The sequence below is a fragment of the Falco cherrug genome, chromosome 7 (genome assembly GCF_023634085.1).
Source record: "Falco cherrug isolate bFalChe1 chromosome 7, bFalChe1.pri, whole genome shotgun sequence".
Classification (NCBI taxonomy): domain Eukaryota; kingdom Metazoa; phylum Chordata; class Aves; order Falconiformes; family Falconidae; genus Falco; species Falco cherrug.
The window spans coordinates 12,948,133-12,970,192 of record NC_073703.1 but is presented as its reverse complement, the minus strand read 5'-3'; the positions used below and the strand labels follow the sequence as shown (position 1 = coordinate 12,970,192).

At 39.5% G+C, this 22,060-nt stretch overlaps 1 protein-coding gene across 1 annotated transcript; it reads right to left on the bottom strand.

The window, feature by feature from the left end:
- Positions 1-3,785: 3,785 nt before the first annotated feature.
- On the bottom strand, positions 3,786-21,442 carry LOC129736476 (uncharacterized). The gene is made up of 3 exons (XM_055715879.1): positions 21,437-21,442; positions 17,908-18,084; positions 3,786-5,366 (listed from the first exon to the last, which is right to left on the bottom strand). The coding sequence occupies exons 1-3, from the start codon at positions 21,440-21,442 to the stop codon at positions 4,845-4,847; spliced, it is 705 nt and encodes a 234-aa protein (XP_055571854.1). The 3' UTR covers positions 3,786-4,844.
- Between the last annotated feature and the right edge of the window lie 618 nt (positions 21,443-22,060).

The following is a 22,060-nucleotide window of genomic DNA, read 5'->3' as shown; positions in this document are numbered from 1 at the left end:
CACTCTGCACAGTCAAGGTGGTGCATCAGCTTAGTGCAACAAATGAGTTAATGACATTAACACTACAGTATTGGTGAATTTTGTAAATCATAGAATAGTTTGGGTTGGAAGGGACCTTGAAAGGTCATCTAATCCAACCCCCATCTGCAACAAGCAGGGACATCTTCCACAGGTTGCTCAGAGCCCTGCCCAACCTGACCTTGAATGTTTGGGGGGGGGGGGGGGGGGGGGGGGGCATCTACCACCTCTCTGAGCAACCCTTCCTCTGTTTCACCACCCTTATTGTAAAAAAAAAAAAAGTCTTCCTTATATATAGCCTGAGTGAATACATTAGGTGAATTTTTTGATTACAAATATTTCGGTTTGTTACTGTTTTAGTTTTGAAATCTATGGCAAGATAGGCTAAGTGAATATGCTGTGTGTTTACTTTCTAGATAGCTTAAGCCAGTGATTTGCAGATCTTTGCACAGGACACTTTCCCTTTACAACTGTCGTGGTTTTCTTGCAAGCTTACTATCATAAAGTTTTGGTGCTAGACAACTTAAAAAGCTTAAAATAAAATGTTTTGTGTGTGGACAGCTGGGCTACGTGTTATCAGCCAGTTTCTTTCACACGAAACCTGGATCTTTTGTGTTTGTTTTTTTTAAACCAAATGTTACTACACAAGAAGTTATTCAGCAAATCCTGACCTAAACCTTTCTGGCGACACGCAACCCATTTCCGTTCAAATAGCACCACCTTGTGGTCAGTTCTGGTAGGTGACACTTTCCCTAGCCACGTTAGGAGCGATGCTGAAATTGTTTAACTGAAATGCGGAAGAAACTTTGTTCATCTCAGCTGAATATCAAAAGCCAAAAAAATTTTGGAAGGATCAGATATGATTTGAAATCTAAAGTGTTTTCAGGAAAGGAGATCTAATTATTTTCCTGTGTCTGTAGTAATTTCTACTTAGCACTTAAATGATGTTCATGGTTTTCACAGAGCTAAGGTTTTGATTAGGGTGGCTAGTTAATTATACTGGTACGCAAATGCTAAAGTGGATTTATCACACTTTTGTTCAACACTGCATAATATATTTCAGCTTAAACAATTTACTTTTGCTTACCTCAGTTTTCCATGTCTAAGAAGTTTCAGATATTTGGATTTGTTTGTTTGTTTGTTTCAGAACCAAGCCACTTTTAAATCCATATTCAGTAATAAATCACCGTTATAAAACTATGTATTATACTCAGCCATATCATTAAGAAGACACATGCACTCTGTCTTGTGCATCTAGCTAATATATAGAATCCACAGAAAGCTTCCATAGTTTTGTAGCTTTATGTGCCATCTGTACTTAGTTGCTTATAGATTCTGATGCAAATATTACATAGAAAGAGGTATTTGTACTCAAAATGTAATAGTGTACAGAAATATCTGCATGGATGTCTTGGTAAGATTATGCTGTGACTAACCTTGTCACCTGGAGAGCTTTAATTTCTGAATGCCTAGTATTCCATGAAGACAAACAGAAAGAACTCCCTGAACATGTTTGTAAATTGAACATTTTTACTGCAGGAAAGGTTACAGGCCTGTTCCAGCCAGCTGAGTTTCCTTTCAAGCAGATAAAATCTGTGTTTACTCCTAACAGTTGTTTGCATTACTAAAAGATGTGAAGAAAAGCTGTACTTCTAAGAGAATTGGTCTATGCTTTACGCCAGTATACAAATTGACCAGACTTAAAGGTATATGTGGTTTTATTGAAAACATTAGTAGTTCCCTTTTTCTTTAAGCCATTCCAAAATAAAATTATAGTCCGTGTACTTTCAGAAACTCATGCCCTACTATTCTAGAGTTACAGATCTTTTTCCCTTTCTATCTTTTCCTTTTTTAATGTAAGAGAACTAAATGGCTGAGAAGACCCAAAATAGCATATAGAACTGTCTAAGCCATTCATTTACATAAAAGGCTGCACTGGTTATGCTTTTCATTGCCTTAAGATTATCGGTAATGCGTGCGATAGAGCATGTTTTACATACTTTAATATATAAATGCATTGGCATGTATCAGTAGGACAAATTATCAGTTCAGTCAAATCTAAGTAGAAGAGTAAGGTCTGAATGGATGTGAACATAAATTAAGTCCAAGAAAGCAGTATGCCATCTTTATTTGGAAGAACTAGCAGAGCTTCAATTTTTTCTGTGAGCTCTTCCATGAAATATCTTCTTATTTCACGGTGAAAAATATGATCTTTACTTGTGTGACTGTTGTTCAGCAATTTATGAAATTCTATTCATACCGAAAAAAAAATACTAAAACAATGTTTAATCATATGCAGGTTGGATGAGAATGTTTTTAATGCCTGCCTTTACTACCTGGGGAAAGTATGTATTTTTTTAATCTGTTTTATTTTGGTTTCCCTGTTGAAAATTATGAACGTGCCAAATCTGATTAACAATACAGGCGAATACTGCATAGGAGTAAAACATGTTCTTTGGGATGATTTGTGTCCTTTCATTTTATTATTTCACACTAGCGTTATTCTGACACATGCTATGAATCAGAACATAGCTATAATTTTTCTTTGTTGTTATTAGGTTTCTGGCTATTAAAATGATTAATCTGCTTGTTAATAACATAACTACAGTTTCTTACTCTAACTTATTCCCTAAACACTTATCTGTTCACAGCACAAAATGAATTAAGTAGTTGATACGATAAGATTTAAGGATTGCTTTGCCAGACACTTGTACTGATGTCTCCCATTTTGGCTGTGAATTTCAGTGTGGAGTTTTCCTATAACACTTGTTGCTGAGGAGCAACGGACCTATTCACGGTATAGTAATTTCTGAAACGTAGCTATCCATTAGACTGAACTTTCAGTCTACCTTTTACAAGAAAGGGGAGCAGGATGCTTGTGTGTTGTATTGGCAGTAAGTTTGCTGATATATGTACACAAGTGGATAGTTTCCCGATATTAGATCTGGTTAATCCAAAATTGCTGTGATTGCTCATTTGGTATTTTATAACCAAAATATTCTGCTAGAGAAAGAGGGAAGGGGAAGGGAATAATTTCCAGTGTGTCCAAGGCCACCAAACACTTGCCTATTAAAGTTTAGAAGGAGTTATCCACATCTCCACGTTTTTTTCATTCTACCGGTCTCTACTTTAGCATTGTACCATGCCCTTTTAAGAAATTGTTGTATAATGGAGCATTTTCTCTTCAAATCGAGCTGTTTCATCATGACTGGTCATGCTGGCTACTTGAAGATTTTTCTCCTCTGCCTGGCTGAATCTTATACAGGAGGTGGCCTTGAAAAACCACTAGAGCTCTGAATCTCAGAAAAAACGTCATTTCAGGAGCAGTAACTTATGAAAAAAATACAAAAAATATGAAAGTATGTCTCCAAGGAATAACAGTGTATTTTGCAAAGTGATCTGTATTAACTCTGAAGAAGCTAGAATACTTTAATTACCAGGAAATAGGTCAGCTGAGAACCACTGTTTATTAGCAAGCAGAACCACCATTAATAAAGCTATATTGCTTCTTATGTTTATCTCTTCACAAGACTGTGCACTCTATATATGTCTACCCTCAGGCAATTATAAAATTATTATTTTTCAAACTATGGAGTATTTGCTCAGGGTATCATGACCAGAGCAACGAGACTGCACATCTCGTTGTCTAGGCAAAAGATTTATATTTAATTTGCAGACTTCTTTTAAGTGCTACTTGCCAGGTACCTACTTGAAAAGACTTTGTTCAGTGGTGTTCCACCCTACTTCCAATATATCGAGTGCATTTACTGAATGACAGAGTTCTGTCATCACCCACAGGCACTGACAGAAAATCATTGTGGGTGAGGCGTGGTCCTATTTATAATGGGTGGAAATCGGGTCATTTCTCTCTTGTTTACTGATCTGTTTAAGCTTTGGTTTCCATGAACACTCATGCTGGGGATTTTGAAATTTGCTTTTTGTTAGCAATTTTTGCATATAAAAAGCAGTAACGTGATTGTCTGTAGGGGGGGAAAAAGCCCTAAACTCCGTGACTTTAGTTGACGTTGACTGTGGGGGTGGTTCAAGCATGCAGCTCTGCCAGTGTGAACCTGCTGCTCCCGAAACTGAAAAGCAGCACTTTTGCATGACCTCTTGTGAACCCAGATCATTCTGTTTCTTCCCACTTTAGGGCTAATTATAGATAGTGCTTAGGGTTGCCTTTGCTTCCCTGTTCAGCCTTGCCTGCCACATGATCCTTATTTTCTAATGTGAATTGCCCATGTGCATCAATCATGGCCCAGTTATGTCACTTCTCTCCTTTTGGATTTTACTTCCCTGTGATGATAGTGTTAAGGTAGAAAACAGTCTGTTCCCTTAGTTTTTTCCATAGTGGAAATATCTGCTTCAGCCTCCTGAAGCAAAATAATGAGGTTTACAAATAACACTAGAGAGGCACGTCAGTCCATCTTCAAACCCTTGCTAAATTTGCTTGTTAGAACCTGTATCCCACCGGGCCCGCATCAGAAATTTATTAGTGGTAGTTACGGGTTAGAGATAAAGAAATGTTAGAGATCAGAATACTTTACTTTGGCTTAAATGAATCTGTATGTTACATAAAATGAACTGTTAAGAAACAGGAACAGAAACTGACTTAATGTATCTATACCACAAAACATGAATCAGTTAAATATTTCTGGCATAACAAAAAGGAACACGATGAGAATCTCTTGTCCTAAGGGGAAAAGAACATGTGTATCATAATTGTTAACGTTTTCTGCCACCATTCCACCGGTTATGGTTTTGATTTGGATGACCTTACTCTGGCAGTGTATTTATGCCAAACATCACAGCCTACAGAAAATATTTTATAAGTCTGAAGACCCTGGCAACTGTTCTAATTTGAGACTCTGAATGCTTTGGCATTTCTTGTTGCTACTGGTTAGTAAATTAGCACCACTTAGTTGGTAGCTTTCCTTTGAGCTGCGGGAGAGAAACGGTGCGTCGATACAATGCTGAGGACTTAAGGAACTGACAGAGCACAAACAGCATAATAAAGTGACAGGGAAGTTAGGGTGGCAATTGGTGTGCTTGTGGGTTTGTGAGTGTACCACTGGTTTACATAGTTTGTAGCGTTTGGTGGGAGTGTAATTGTTGAGCAGTATGCAAGGTGGAGATGGAAGAACAGGCCTGCTAAACTGGTCGTTGTGCCGTACAGCGCAGCTGCTAGCCCGAGCTGAGGAGTGAGACCCTTCGTCCTTTGACACCTGTTCCGGGGAGAAATAACCTCCTGGCTGCAGCAGCTCAGCGGCGGTGCGCGGCCCCCTCTTGGCTCCTGGCGGTGGATGGAGGGATGCGGAACCGGTGATTTCCCTCCAAGTTTCGTTCACCTGCCCCCCCGAAAAAAGGGGAGTTAGTGCAAAAGTAAGGCTTGGGGCGCCCTGCGGGGGAGGCAGCCCGCCGGTGCGCGGAGCGGTGCGCGGAGCGGTGCGCGGTGCTGCCGCGGGAGGCGGCCGCCCGCCGCCAGGGGGCGCTGCGCTCGCTGCCCGGCGCGGGGAGCCCGGCACAGCCGGCTCTCGGCGCGGGTTCGCCCCGGGAGAAATGGGCTGAAAACCGGTTATTTATGTTCCTTGCGAAAATGAAAGCGCAGCTTTCCCTCCTCCTTCAGCAATGCCTCTGATAGCAGAAAGCTGTTTTAGATGATATATACAGAGCTAATTAGAAGGTAAGGTGCATTATGATGTTCACTGGGCCATATGCATCGCCATTATTTCAACTTTTGGGAATCTGCCTGGGAGGGAGGGAGCAGGTATACAACAGAATGCACAGAGTCATCCTAATCCATACAGTCCATTCGCATTTTACGTGGTCCCTAAGAAAATTTGTTTAATCTTCGTAGGAGTAAGTAATATCAAATAAATGCAGAAGTCTCCAGGCTATTTAGCTTTTTAACTAGTGCTGTCACACGGAAAGCGAAACCCCAATTATCTTTGAGCAACCTTAAGCAGTAGTAGCTATAGAAAACAAGAAATGAATAAACAGATTTGGTGATATAAAAACTAATGGGCTATATTCAGCAAGAGAAAAACTGATAGATTTTCTTCTTGTTCCAAGGTACTGATGTAAAAGAACTTACATCTGCACCAGATGATCATCAAAGAGGGAATGCATTTGCACTGAGCTCCATTTGATGTAGTCATCTGATATTAAAAACTCTTCTCTCTCTTACAGAAGTCAGGTGGGGATGGAATTCTCTATGGAGAACAGTCACTAAATCCACAAAGAACTTTTTAATCTCTGTTGATCCTGGCAACAGTCTTTGGCAAAACTTAAAGCAGCAATGGTGTCTTACACAAGACTGGCATGATCTCCTGTGATGTAACAGGGCATGGAAATGATTCCACAGAGTCAACTCTGAGATAAAAAATGTCTGAATAGAAATGGTCATGCAGGAATGTAAATTCCAAGGCTTAAGGGTATAAATATGCATTTAGGGTGATGATGCAGGCTTTTATGTCAAAATATTAGTGAATGTGCAAGTAAGAAACATCAAAGAGCTTGTTAACAAAGAAGTTTCATGTAGTAATCTAGGCCACTTGCATATGATACAACTTTAAGAAACTGAGAATAAATTCAGAGAGGAGAAAGGTGAATTAATCTTGGGAAACCAGCTGGATCTGAACAGTGGCAGTAAGGACAGAGAAAAGTTTGTCTCTTAGTGGCTGGATGGAGGAGTAAGTGGCATTCTTCCGATTCTTTCAAACTCAGGGCATGAAGAAAAAATCAGATCTGACCATGTGGTTCTGGTTGATAAGGAATGCAATGGTGTTATCATGACAGAAAAAGCAGCTTTAGAATAAACGTGGGTTTTCCCCCTCCTGTTCTCTTTTCTCCTATTCTTCTGCTCCTCTTAAATTCCATTTTATTTATTTTTGCTACCTCTCAAGTTTCTTCATTCATTTTGTTTCTTTTTCCTAATCTTCTGCTTCATAGAATCTATCAAGGCTGTGCAGTCCCTTGAGAGTTCATAGCCACTTAAGATGAGACTTCACCGTTACAGGTATTTTTGCCGATATGAATTCCTGTGGGTACTTAGTGAATATCACGCACATTCTCATTATTTTATCCATTATTCTTGTAATACTTCTCTCTTTTCCTCTTGTGATTATTTGTTATACCCTGTCTAGACCACAATAAAGTTAAAGGGCAGTGCCGTAATTGGTTCTGAAAGGTATATTGAAAATCCTGTGCTTTATTGCATATTTTTTATTAATATATCCTATTTGGAAGTGTATTTATGACTTTATTACTGTAGCAAGTATCTTCTTCTGGATGAATCTTACATATTATGAAGTATGAAAGTGATTAAAAGAAGCAATGAGTTGTGGAAATTAGGTGTGGCCTTTCACAAGTTTCAGGTATCTCCCATGGTTGGGTGAAGTTGGGCTAGTTTTTTTCATAATAAGATTACATACTTCCCTACTTCCAGTAAAAGTAATTTTATTATACAGTCTGCACTGACTTATAATAATGATTTTTAAATCTGTTTTTCTTCACCAAAAATGTTTGTGAATTCTTGCCAAGGGGAAAAAAAAAAAAAAAAAAGAAAGCAAACAAATGGAATAAACATGTATCTGAAAGAAGAAATGGTTGCACCATAGAATGTGTCTGATTCTTCTTTCTGTGTATACCTAGGAAATGCAAACCAAGACCTGCAAAAGCAGTCGTTAGGAATAGCCCTGGCTGTTGTAAACTTCTAGTAGAAGCTGATCAAAGTAATGAGCTTCAGTCTGTAAAATCATGAGGGATGTTTCTTTTCCCATCAGCAGGAAAATATTCTGGAAGCCTGGCAGCATCTGTTACTTTGCATATCATGTTTTGTGTTGTTAGGAATTCTGCATGATTCTAGTCAAACTTGGAAAGGTAGGGCACAGCTTTCTTGGTTTAATAACTTCTGCTGTCCTGTAAAAGGTTTATACTTGCATGACAACTTAGTATGCTTAATTTACTACTTAGGTTCACTGTTCTCATCGTTTCATATATCCTGGCATGGATCAATCGCTCATTTAATTTATTCTTTTGTTAGCCTATGTTCAGCTGGTGAACTGGTCATCCTAGCAAAGGCTATCAAATGTGCCAAAAATTATACCAGGTTTTTCTGCAAGAAATAGTAAAGAAGATATTTAACTGCTCTATAATATCCTTCTCACTTTAATGACAGATAAATCTAATGATAATCTGTTTGTAGTGCCTAGCTGTGTTTACTTCAAAGCATGCTCAAGATTAGCTAGAGGAACTTCAACAGCTCAGGAAGGCACCTATTTGCTCTGTACAGGTAGAGAAATTGAAATAGGTTGTCTGTGCTGTACAGGTAGAGAAATCGAGGTAGGGTGAGCAGTTACCTATGTAAGTTGATCAAGAGCTTTGGATGCCTACGCTCAAGAATACAGAGTCCCAACAGGTTTTGAAGGCTTTCCAGCTAATAGAATTTCTCTGCCTTCTCAGTATGTTAAGTGATAAAAGCAGGCAATAATAACTCTCCAGGGATGCCTCACATCACTCCATTATATTTAGCTGCAGTTATAAACAAATTTTCAATTGTCCATGGAAATACGAATAAGTAAATATTTTAATCATTCCCTCACTAATAAATACTCTGCTTTAGTTCTGTGCTCAGTGTTCTTTCCCGTTTCCATCTCTACCCAACCTTACCCCCTATGTATTTCATAACACGTTCTCCTTTATTGTGTCTTCCCCTAACAATAACATACCAATGAGATGTGTAATCTTTCAGAGTGGGGAAATTTTACCAGTTGGAAAATGGGAGGAAATGTTATGCATATTGAAAACTCCAGGAGTTTGGGGACCACAGACCAAGCTAACAAACTCCAGTTAGTGTTTTCTTAGCATTCATCCATTTTGATGTTTTCAAACTGAGGTCAGGCAGCATAGAGAACCAACTCTGGATTGTCATCTTTACGTAAGTAGGTCAGTTCTTAGATCTGTAAAAACTCCCATCTGGAGCTTCAGCCTTCCTCACGTCTGAGACAAAAAAGGGTTTTGGGGTACACCGGATAATACATACTATCCCTGGGAGGCACATGAAAACATGGACTTTGCTGATTTTGTTGGCAGTTAGGATTGTTGAGACAGGCCGATAGATTTTGCTATTTTTGGTCAGGTATAATAAATTAACTTCTTCTGTTACCATTTTCACTGTTAGGGTTAATTACTTGTGGCCTTGGAAAAAGAAGTAAACTTCTGAGAAAAAAACTTTTAAGGGCAGTTTTCTTCCAGTATAATTCAGAATTGCTTAATGGTTTAAGATACACATTTCAGCGCAGGATGGCTCAGTGGTACCTGGAGCTGTCCAGATTCTTTATGTTGTAGCTGGAGTACCATTGCTTATATGCTTACACCAGTCATTAGTGCAAAAAGGAAAAAAAAAGCAATTCAAAGTGCTGAAATCAAAAAGCATCATCCTTATAGCTATTTGTGTGGGCCAGACTGTTACCCATAGTGTTTTCATGCTTGTTGCTGGAAGAAACTTGCTGGTAAACAGACAGAATCTTCTAGTGGTTTTACCATTCTTTTCAGCAACGCGTTATTCTCATGCGTTCCTTTGTTGTCCTAATCCCCCAGGCTTTGACATGGTAGTATCCTGAATAATATATTTGTATATTTTCTGAATAAAAGTACTGAGGTGCATTTTTTACCTCAGTTGTCTAGACAGCACAAAGGTAGAGAGATGAATCAGGCACTGGAGGCGATGACAGAGATATGGTATGGACATGAAGGGTAAAGGCAGGAAGTTTGGAAAGGGAAGTTGAAAGCTGTAAATGAGATTCATAGAGGAGATGAAACATGATGAGTGTCAGGCAAAGCAAATGATAATTCCAGCAACCTTGTGGGTACACTGGAGAACAAGGCAAGGATTTCAGGAAGGAAGAGAAGGCAGTGAGGCAGAATGATTTTTCTCAAAGTAGTCAAGAGCAAAATAATGCCTTTGTACTTTTTTGTGAGAGTATATTATTCCAAAGCACTCTGGTCCTTGGAAATTAATTTGTGCTGCAAGTTACACTGATTATTTCTAGAGATTTGCTGAAGGTATGAGTAGGAAAATATTGTTTAGTGGCAGTCAGTTCTGCAAATAAGTGTTGTAGCACCACTATGTAATTAATGCCAAATGTGTCATCATGCCTTAGTCACTGAAAGGAATTTAGGATGGATGCCTGTTTTCTGTGAATAAAATACCGTTTCACACTAATTAGACTCATTTTTACTGAGGAGAGTGGTTAAATTACATGAACAATTCCTCCCCCTTCAATATTGTGACAAAGAGAACAGAACATAAAATAAATTCTACACCGAAAAAAAAAAAAAAGAAGCATCCATCTGTGCTGATTTTAATTCTTTGTTGTATGATCAAGTGAAAAACAATTTCTGTTGAGTAGCTAGCAATGCAGATATTCGATGTGCCACTGTCTTCAATGGATAACTGGTAGTTTTGTTTGGCGATGGTTACGGGTAAACGTTTCCCATCATTCTTAATACTAGAGCAGTTCCTGGTAGCAGGCCCACTGCAGATAAAGCTTGTCTGCCTGTGAATATTTTTACTCTGTCTCTTAGACCCTGTGTAAGCTAGCGAAGCATGTGCAGTTGCGCAGTCTCCATTTGCACCAGCTTTGGTTTCATTGAGGGTGTCAAAGTGGGTAATGGGAAAGGTCTGAGGTATGTGGAAGATCCTGTTTCATATCTCAAATCAGCCTGGCTGGGGTAACACCATCCTTAGAATAAAAAAGTAAACCTATTTATTAATTCTGCATCCCTCCAGCTTTTTCTCCCTTCAAAGTGGTAACTCATTCATGGCATTCAATGATTCTTAGAAACTGGGGCTATGTGTAATCAATATGTTATGTTTCCTTTAACGTGTGTATTGCTTTAAATGTGTCGTTTTATTTTGTGAAAATACCTGGGTTTTCTTTTGTCTTAGGCTGCATTGAAGTAGTCTGTGAGCTTGCAAGCAGTGAAGGAATACCAGCCAAATAAGAAGTTAGCATAAATATCTTTAAAGCTTCCAGCCTTGCAAATTTATGGAAAATATATCTGTTTCAAGTCTCCAAAAAGCAGAACTGAGCTAGTTCATGCAATTCTGTGTTTGGGTTTTAGTTCATTCATTTATCTTTCTATCTGCTGACACTGAAATCGTATATTACTGTTAAGTCAATTTTTAAGTAGAGTTTTGTTTCTTGTACTGATGAGTAAAGCATCTTCAGTCTTTTCTTGTTTTGGAAAAAGATTTCATTCTTAAAGTGTCCTTTTGCGAGACCTGAGTAGACCTGAGCATTCCAAAAGGTAAGAAAAACAGAAGACTTGCAGACTCTGAATTATATTACACCTTTCTGTTTTTCTGTTTAAAATTTCATTTGTAATGTCAAAATCATACATTCTCAAAATTGCAGAGAAAGCAAATACAAATACAAATAATTTAATTTGGTTCTTTTTAAGTTAGTTTGAAAATGAGGGTGCCAGTGACCCTTTGATACACATGAGCACTGAACAAACTAAGGGTTTTAATATCTATGATCTTGTTAAGTTTTGGTATAAAACTTCTGTAAGCCACTGAGCTTTTCCTGGAGTAATTCACTTAACAGGCCTCTCCATTTTGCAGACCTTTTTACTCTAGGACTGTTGAGCATTCTCAGCTGTTTTTAGCAAAAATAAAATAAGTTTAGTGCAAGCAATATCTTCTGTTAAATCCCCCAGGTACATTACTGGCCATTGCTTTTTTCATGTAGAGGGATGAAGTATAGTTCATCCACTAGTTGTATATCAAGCAGTTCTAGTCCTCTATGTACCTTCTGTATTTTTCTTCCAGCTTTGGAACAGAGTTGCTATAGACTAATTTATGAGGTAGACGGTAGGCCTATTATCCTACTAGTGTTTGTAATTACACAGAATCCATTTGGCACAGGTGTAAGTGTGATAGTTGGGCCAGCTAATTGTACTATGTGGTCATATCTAAACCCAAAGTGTTTTATAGGATTGACAGCACGCTACATGGTTCAAATATCAATTCCATGTGCCATTCAGTTCCGTATGATTGTTTTGTAGTCTTTGTGTGGTCATTAGTTCAGATTTAGGTCCAGTCCAAAGATAGAATTTGGGCTGGTATCATGTTAATTTGTGGCCTTTGTAAAATGAGTTGCTGTGAGCAGTCCGCTTCCTGGAGAGGAACGGTCCAACTAATACGATCATTTCCAGCATTCTTGATAATCTCAGTGAAGGTGGAGAGGATGCATTGGGAGGTACGACCTCATCAGGCCAGGACTGGAATCTCATGGAACCAATGCTGTGGAAGAAACTTCATTGCCTTCTCTGCATGTGTTAAAAGAGGACTTGGCTTCTAATGCTATTCTGCCATGATCTTAAAGCAGCTACTAATTAATTTGGAGAGGTGAAACCACAGACAGTTCTGAATAAACCAATTTACTTACAGTCTTCCATCATGTTATAAGGGCACGGATTTGATAAAACTGCACAGCAATTTATTTTTTATACTTGAAAAAAAGTATTCTAGTGTAGATTGAAAAAGTAAAAGCAAGTGCTGATCCTTTGACCTGGACCGCTTGAAATGAGACTCTTGCAAGGTTTGGCAAGGTCTAGCCAAGTTATAACAAGAGATCTGTCAAGCAATGACTTCCATTCCTGGGGTTTCCTACTGCCCAGGAAGAGGGTTACTGGAGGCAATGGAGGTTGGAGGTGCCAGCTGTGAGAGCACCTTGTGGGGAGGATGTGATAGGAGATGAACTATACAGGCTTTTGGATGAAAATCAGATGTCTGGAAACTGCCATTGATGATACAGCGTGTGAAAACAAAAGGGTCTAAGAAGAGTGTTATCTACATTAGCATTTTGGTTTCAAGACTTAGCATTTTGGGGGGCAAATCCCAGTGTATTGGGTCAATTTGCAAAATAGTTTTGGCACGTGAGCTAGACTGTTCTTGGAGAAAATGAAACAAGAAACTTCACTCTGGGTTTGCACCTCCAAGCTCTGATGGGGACATTGCAGTCTGTACTGATGACTGATCCTTTGGCTGATGTAAAACCATACGTGGGGAGACATTTAACCTGGGGACCAGACTAAATCTAGTCCAAAGTGAAACCCTAGAAAAGTAGATTGTGTAAGCACAAAGGCCTGAGAACAAATAGTTTTGGTGTGCTGATCCATTCCTGTTGTGCCCAAATGACTTGCTAAAGTAGACATAACATATGCTGACAAACTGGCAATTACTCAATTCTATTCTTATCTCTTTTTTTCTGAGCATTACTCCAAGCCTCTGCTTTAAGTGCTTTCTGGTAGAAAAACAACAGCTACATCTGTTTCTGCAAACTGTATTGGCCATGCATTTGCTCTTTAGCAAATAAACTAAAAAAGTTTCTGAATCTCCCACCCAACCACAGATTCAGGAAAGGACTTACTGAATCCACCCTCAAGCCCTGGACTTAAGTGTTTTGTAATTTTACAGCTGGAAAGATTAACACCGCAAAGGCACGATGGAACTGTGTCATCCTTGAGATTCCCATACATATCACTCATTCCCCTACTCATCATTCCATTTTCCCTCACATTTTATGGTGTAAAGGTGATTCATTTAAACAGACAGAAGAGAACAAAATACCACTAGGCAGAAATGAATCTGTCTGCACAGAAGCTATTTTTAAAGCTGTTTAGCACACGTTTTTTCCTGAAATGTGTTCAAAGATTTGTTCACATGACAGAATGGGGGGGGAGGGGTGTGCCCATGTAATTTCTGTTGGCTATTTTGCATTTCAGGAAAAACATGAGCTGCTTGAGAGCTACGAATTGGTAAAATGATCAACATGCAGTTGGTTGAACTCTTGAGAATGCCCATAAAAATTACATGTCAGTAGTGGATTAATATTTAAAACTCTGGTATACAACAGGAAATTATGCTTAAATCTGGGAAAAAAGTAGGCAGTAAGAACTTTTGTATCTGGGAAGGATTTCCTTATTTTATATTTGCTTGTAAACATGACATGGATTCTACTAAAACATATGGGGCAGTTTTAGTGATTTACATGTCTGAGAACTTTCCCTGGTGACAAAAATAGCAAGAATTTTATTTTTAAAACTTAAATAAAATGCTACCTCATCTGATTGCATGGGCTACAGAAACTTCTGTTTCTACCCACAGTATTCAGATCTGTTAAACTGTAATATTTCCCAATCGGATGTGTAACAATGCTTCTGGTTTTCAAAGCCAAATGAATCATACAGAGATGGCATACCAACAAGGTCTCAAGGGGCTGGCACTCTTTCTTCTAAAAAACCCCCCACTATTATATTAAATCTTATTCCAAAGATTAATCTGTGTAATCTGTTTATGTCAGAACAACAACAGTGGCATAAGCAGAAGTTCTAATTTTTAAATCTTAATTCCCTCTGTCTCTGTGTACTGATTGAAACACTTGGGTTATGCCATCTATTTTCGTTAAAACTATTCATCAGAAATTTTCTTACAGTTCTTTTTTAGTATAGCCTTGAATTCACTGTTCATGACTATTTCCTCGCAGTGTTATATTGTTATTAACATTTTGCCTTTTCGGTTTGGCTACTGCAGAAATAACTGAACTGGCCAAACCCCTCCGGGTGACAGATGACAGCAACATGAAAAAAAAAATAAATCTGAAATTAATGCCCTGGAATAGGGATATCAGTGGATTGCCCAGAATCACACCTGAGCCATGCATGGGTCAGCCACAGGTCTGAAAACTGCAGTGTAATTGGGTTTTACTTGAGGAATCTTTGTTAAAAATTTAGCTTTCACATACACATTGTTATAAATTTATGCTAATGAGAATTACTGTGAAGAAACCAAGGCCTCCAGGACTGTGTTTTTTCTGTTTGCCATCTTGGTAAAAAAGAAAACTGCACTTATCTTTTTAATTTTTCAGAATTCATGTTTTGTTACCTAGTGCCACAAGTACTTCTTTTAAAACTGTTTTGTGGTTTAAACTTGGTTTCAAGAAGAAACTGATTTACTTATTAAAGATCGAAGACATTTAATGATGCACGATTACTTTGAGTTTTGCCAGCTTGGATCCTACCACCTCATATAGCAAGATGTTATATCATCTGAAAAATAATGCTTGCAACAAGTACTGGAAGTGAATTAGTAATCTGAATCTCAATAGTACTTTTTGTGTGTAGACACCTACTGGTGCTTGGCACTGCTGGTCTCTGCAGGCCAGAATATGGGGTTTAAAAGAGCAAGCTAGAAACCTAACCATTACTTAATGACATACACATGGTACTGAAGACATGGTGCTACTGGGAAATTAATCAGTTCTTTTAGTCCTCTTCTAATTAGGTTTGCAGCCTTCGGGGAAGAGCTATGGTTAGAAAGATAGAGAACAAGTTCTTCTAGAGAGAGGAAAAAAAAGCCAACCTTGAAACTCTTTCAAAAATACAGATAAAGGAAAAATACCCATTAATTTATCAGTTAATTAGTATCTAAATATAAATGCCAACCTGGCTTCTCTCTTCAGTCTAAATACTCACTTTATATATTTTGTCTGCTGGTAAGAACTGGAGACCGTTCGGGCAGCTGCTACACGGGATCTTCATGCCACTGTTCCCAAGTGACTGCTAGCTTGCCTAATGGAACCTGAAAGCTCCCAAAAATGCTACACCCACATCCATGTTACGCTTTCACGTAGAAGCAAAAAAAACCCTCAAAAAAATCACATCAGAATGTCCAATTTATATGCTGAAAGCTGGACAGAGAATGATGAGAAAGCATGGTGGTTCTGTTATGCAGGTTCCTCTTCTCACAGACCAGTTTCGAAGGATTTGTGCAAGCTAAGGGAAGCCCGATCAGCTCAGGACGCGGTGCACAGCAGTACGATTTTGCATTGTTCCAGCAGACCAGGGTCAGCAGCCTTGCAAGCTTGCCAGACAGTATTTTCTTTTCCCAAATTAGAAGTTGAGTGTGCCAATAGTAGGTTTCCTGGTTAGCTCTGAACTGTAAATTGAGGGAGAGCCAGGTGCCCTGGCCTCACCCAAAGACAGAGCTAATCAGTAAGCCCAGAGTATCTCGCTGCTGTCAAATACAGCAGGAGCTGCAAGCCCCTGGGTGGCACACAAGGGGTATGTCAGCCAGTTGCTGGTGAGGGTACCCTGGAAGTCAACCCCTCTATTACAGCATCTGGATTTAAAAAGAAAACTTTGCTTTTTAAAATTCTAGCTGATTTAAAACAAGCAAACAAACAAAAAAAAAACAACAGCACTGTAAGTGTGTGCAATATCAAGAAGGGAAAATGTGTGCTGTAGTTAAAAGTATGTTCTCGCTTTGAGACCTCTTTCAGTTATGAAAAAAAGAAGCAAATTGATTCTGATACTCCTCTGCTATTGGAATGAAACATCAGCAAAGTTTCTTTTTCAGTTCTTGATAGTCCTTCAGAACTCATGTGACAGCTATCCTCAGCCCAGCCACTATCAGACACTCATTTGTTTTGTACGTGCATAACATGTTTGGGGAGATGGAATGAATGTTACATGTTGCATTGCTGTAGTCTATTGCTAATATTAGAACAGAATGAACAGCTCACTTCCTGGAGGCATCAGCAAGCTTTATTTGCAAATTTTTTTTAGTGGTATCAGACATGTGGAATAAATTACCATAAATTGCTTGTGATTAAATGTAAAGTACCAGGAGGATTTGCAATAGTTAATCCCTTTATTTCTGGGGTCTGTGAAGAGCAAATTAAGCTGAAGACTGATACATAACTGGTTTTCATCAAAACTAATGCTCTTATATTACAGTATTGTTTTGTTTAATTATGGAACATAATTTTAGAAATTATAAGCTTTAGGAATAAGGCAGTTAGCAATGTGCACTGGCCTATAACTGCTGTTATTCTGTATAAACCACAAGTAGCAAAACTGGTATTAGAAACATTAAGACTTGCTCTGACATTTCATTATAAGTTAAATCTTACTTTATACTAATATATTATAAAGCTATGGACAAAAGCAGAATTTCCCCCTAAATTCTGCTGAAAGGTAATCTATTTCCATATATTTTGATTTCAGTAAGGTTTGGGAGACCGTTTTGCTTTTCATTTAACTAAAACAGCTGAATTTCTGACATCTGAGGTAAATGTGAGTCTTTGTTAAAAAAAAAGTAACACCTCAAATGAAATGAAGTGAGGTTTTGTTGCCATGCAAAAGAAATCACTCTCTTTTCTGGGAAGCTGTGGTCCTTAATGCATTTAAACAGCACATTTTTTTGGAAATCAGTCCTTCTGTAATGTCAAATGCTACACATTGATATGACTTTATCTGAGAATGGCTCACTGGAATTACTACAGGGTTTGTGCCTAGTGTAGGGCAATAGAGACAAACATGAAAGAGACCAACAGAACCAGTAGAGTGTGTAGATTATGTGCTGTGGTGTTCTTGGGTGTGCACTGATTCACCCAGATACCAGGGGAACATAATTTCCTTTTTTTATTATTACGATTTCAGCTATTTTTCAGTTCCAAAGACCATGAAATAGCAACGGTTTCTCTATGGCTGTGTATTTTAACTTTCGCCTGTTTCAGGGAGAGACAGCTGAGTGGAGTGGGAGAACCAGAGAATAGCTTCTCGGTGGGGTATTACTCTAACCTGGCCCTGTTTTACTAGGGCTATGCTTTGCTTGGTTCTTGCTACTGAGAAGTGAAACCCTGAAGTAATCCATTCAGGTATTTTTTTAAAGTAAATTTGCTTCATCGTTACCACTAACAATACTGAAATGTGATTTACAGATGAACGCCAAAAGCAAGCAAGCAGAGAGAAGCAGAGGCACTTAGCTGCTCATTTGGTTCCTTCTTTCTCCTTCTCCTTCTCCTTTTAGATACCTACCGAAGGAGCAGTCCCCCCTGGTGTTTGCACCCACGTCCGGAGACCTGGACAAGAGGTGCTGTCAGGATGGTGTTTGCCTTCAGTGGCAGAGGAGGGAGGTCTGAACTGCTGTGAAGTTCTCCAGGTCCGTACAGCAGTCCTGTCCTGTGGGCTAAGCACCTTCTTTCCCCATAGACCCTACAAAGACACTGGGTTAAGCAGATTATCTACATGGCTCCAAGAGTTTAGAGGTAAACCTCTAAGCTTGTGGTTCCATGAGGCAAGGTGAGTTGATCTAGTAACTTGTCAGGGCTGGAAGGATAATCTTGTTCCTCTGCTCCCAGCTAACCCCACCCAGCGCCGGCTCTGTCTCTGGTCCAGCCCTTGGCAGACGCCTCTGTAACCCACTTCAACCTGTTCACCCAGCACAAAAAGGGCAGGATTTTCTCGAGTTAATAAACTGAATCGTTTCATGCAAATATTTGATTAGAGCCATGACTGGTGCAAGGGGCAAAGGTGGGACCACAGCAGAGAAGGGAGGAATGGCATACGGGAGAATGGAAACTGAATCTTTTTCCCCACCCTCTTTCTTTTCTTCTCTTTTTTTTTTTTCTCCCCTCAGATTTTTGTGAAGCTGCACCATGAGGTACAGCTGTTATTTATTTGGGGATTTACTGAGGAAAATAGATGGGTTCAGATAACTGGAAAATGTTGTTAAAGGGAAAGCAAAAGGTAGTGGAAGAGCATCGGGGAAGCTTTGGACTGATATGTGTGCTTCCCGTTTGCCCTGTTTATAGTAAACATTCTTTTTTAAATAGGGGCCAGGCTAATCAGGGAAGATCTTTTCTTAACTCAATGGCATTTCTGTGCATGTCACATGACACCTTTGCAACACTGACTTCTGTATAGAAGGCTCGGAAGGCGGGCATAGGAAAAGGGGATAATGTATGCCCACATCCCTCCTGACAAGGGGACAGCACTGGGATTGCAAGGAATCTCTGAACTGGGGTCCAATTGGTCTGATTTGCCTGTGTATGTCTTCTTTTTCCATCTGGAAGTTTGTTTGCTGGAGGAATTTGAGCCTTTTCTACATTTGTCCAGGATTTATGGATGTTCAGTAGATTAGGCAGAGACACTGTGCAGCTTGGAGATTCCGGGTACGTTCATGTTACATGTTCAGAACAAACAGAGAGCACATTTGTAGTAAGTCAGATGGCTTTTGGACAGCATCACAGAAGCCTGCTGTGGAGCTAATATGAGTAATCTCGATAATTCCAACATGATCCAGAAGCACTGGACTTAAGTATTTTATAATAAGCATGTAGTTTTCACTGTCCATGAAATCTTGCGAAATATGACAGCCAAACCCTGCTGTACAGAATTGTGGGAGTGTGGGACACAGAAATAGGAAGGAGCGGAAGCAAAACTTGTAGTATCAGTATGTGCAGCGAGCCTGGCCAAAACACAAAACATTCCACTATTTGTAGATAAAACTTGCCAAGGGTATGTTGAAGTCTGTGAACATCAATTCAACAGAAAGTAACTTTTCCTGGAAGGTAGGATTTTTTTCTGCTTTTCCACAGATTTTGCCCAGTTGGCTGCCCCTTCTTTTCAGCAGGTGCACCACATTCTCAGGCGCTGGTTTGCAGCTCAGCGTGTCTAAACCCTGGGGAACGATATTGCTTGAAGTTTTTGCTGTAGTTTCTGTTCCATGGCACTTCACACATCCTTCCCCCCAGGACCCACCCAGTCTTACTGTTGAAGGTGGTACATAATCAGTAGCAGCCTCCTTCAGTCAGCTGGGTGTGCTAATAAGCTAAAGACAACACGCAAAGGAAATACTATTCAGAAGCCTTGAGGTCCCTAGGGCTATGACTCAGATTTGGGACAGGGTGCAAGGAATTGCTTTATTTGGTATCTGTTGCCTTCTCAAGTGTGGTGTCATTGTTAAAACTGAAAGATTGATGTACTCAATCTTTTTCTCCTTGTTTTAAAGGGTGAGGTATGTGGATCATGCCCCTGTTAAACACAGTCATACAAGGTTTTCCATGTCCTAGATGTAACTTGGCAAAGGCTGAGGAATCCAGGGTTAAGGCTGCTGTGGCAGACATTAACTCCAGTGCCATTACACGTAATGCAGCTACAGAGTTCCATATGGACCATCCAGCACCTACCAAATTCTGTGTAATGGGTTCAGAATACTAGTTCAAGTGTTCTAATTTAGCATGGGACTGTATAAATAGCTCACAACATGTGAAAAACTTCTAAAAATGTGGCATTTACAAGATAGCAAAGTAGAAGTGGGTGCCTTAATGGCAACTGTAGCAGAAATTACCAGTGTAATATGGCATGAGAAGAATAATCATAGTAAAATGATAATTATAATCCTCTGACCTGGCACTGATTTGCCAAAGTATGGTGGCTGTTGTTTCCGATTTCTTGGCAGACAATTCTGCGCATCCTAAAACTATTCCTTTAATCAGATACTGCATGCTTTAAGTTTTATGGTTTTTAAAAGACTTCTTTATTTGATTCAGTCCTGGGTTAATTTTATAATGAAGGAGAAATGAGCTCATTAACAAACAAAGCAATGTTTTTATACTCCGTGGTTTTCCAGCTAGTGGCTCTTATGAGAGGTAAATCACTTACATGGATGCACCAATATCCACTGTAGCGCTTGTAACCCACAGCAAGTTTTTGTAATAAATAAATTTTAGCTTTCTTCTGACTGCAGTCAGGGCTGAAGTTTGCTAGTATCAGCACACCCCATGTGTTGCTGTACCGTGATTAATTGTGAGCAGGAGTTACTGAACAAACTTCAGGCAGGGACCGTGCATTCAGTTTCTTAGATTGCTCGCATGCACTAACGGTCAAAATGGAATACTGGGAATGCTGCATTTAAACCAAGTCTGCCAGGAAGGATTAAACTGGGGCAAGCACTAAATTGCACTTGACCTTGAATGTTTCTGAAATATACAAGAGAAGGTAAATATTGAACATGAGGGACATCCTGATCCTTTTATCTGAGCCCACTATATAGCAGGAAGAGAGGGAAGTTACTTTTACTTTTTGTGAATGCCTAAGGATCTGAGCATGCTCCGTCGAGCAGGATACAGAGCAGACTGCAGCTCTGTTCTGTGTCTGTTAAGGAAATGAGCCCCACCTCAGCTAAAATGGGCAAAACATCCTTGGTAAACAGAGCATTGGGCAGAGCTTACACAATTAGCAATTACTCTGTGAAACCCGGGCTGGCCACTGCCCAACTTTAACTGAACTTTAATCCTCCCACAACATTTTGTTTAGAAACTATTTTTATTTTTAAACAATAATGCTCACTAGCAACACCCATCCTGGAGGCCATCAACTGCTCTGACAGCCATCCCAACTCCTGCTTAAACTGGGAACAGCAGATGCCATCTGTTCTAACAGAAATGATGAAAAGTCAGTGACTAGTACTTAATGTCCTATACATCTTCATTAATGAAAGGGAAACAAATTGCTCCTACAATGCTGTATTGTCAAACTTGGTCCTGCACAAAGGCTTCCTTACAGTCATTGTGACAATGACTTCTTCATGATGGAAAGTGAATATATTGGAAAGCTGTCAATCAGGGAGCAGGCTGAAGCCCCTAAAATCATCTCTGTCCTCAGACTGGATTCAAACCGTGTGCCAGAGACAAAAAGTATTTTGCTGATTCCAGTTCATGTGAGCAAGGTTATTACGCCTGTTTCCTTTTGACAATCAAACTCATTTTGTAATTTGACAAAAAAATTGAATCTTTAGTCCTCTGCTACTTCCAGTAATGGCTTAGAGGAGCTCCTGGGGGTGGCTGGCGAGTGTTAGCAAAATAACTGCTTGCTCTGTGACCGTTCTGGAGTTCAGAGGAGCTAGGTATATGCCCAGAGTTGAAGCGATATTAACCACTGATGGCTCCCCAGGCCAAGTACCTCCTGCCTTTCCTACCAGCACGTTCAGCTCGTCACAACCCACAGGCTTCCCAGCACTGTTAACTGGCTGGTGACATGGTAAATCTGGTTATAGTGCAGCCATGGCCGCCTCTTGAAGGCAGAAGCAAAAGCACCAAATATCAGTAGGAAGCGATGTAGGGAAAACGTGAGGACAGAATTTACTTTTGTTTGATAATTCAGTTACTTTGGATACACCGAATCAATG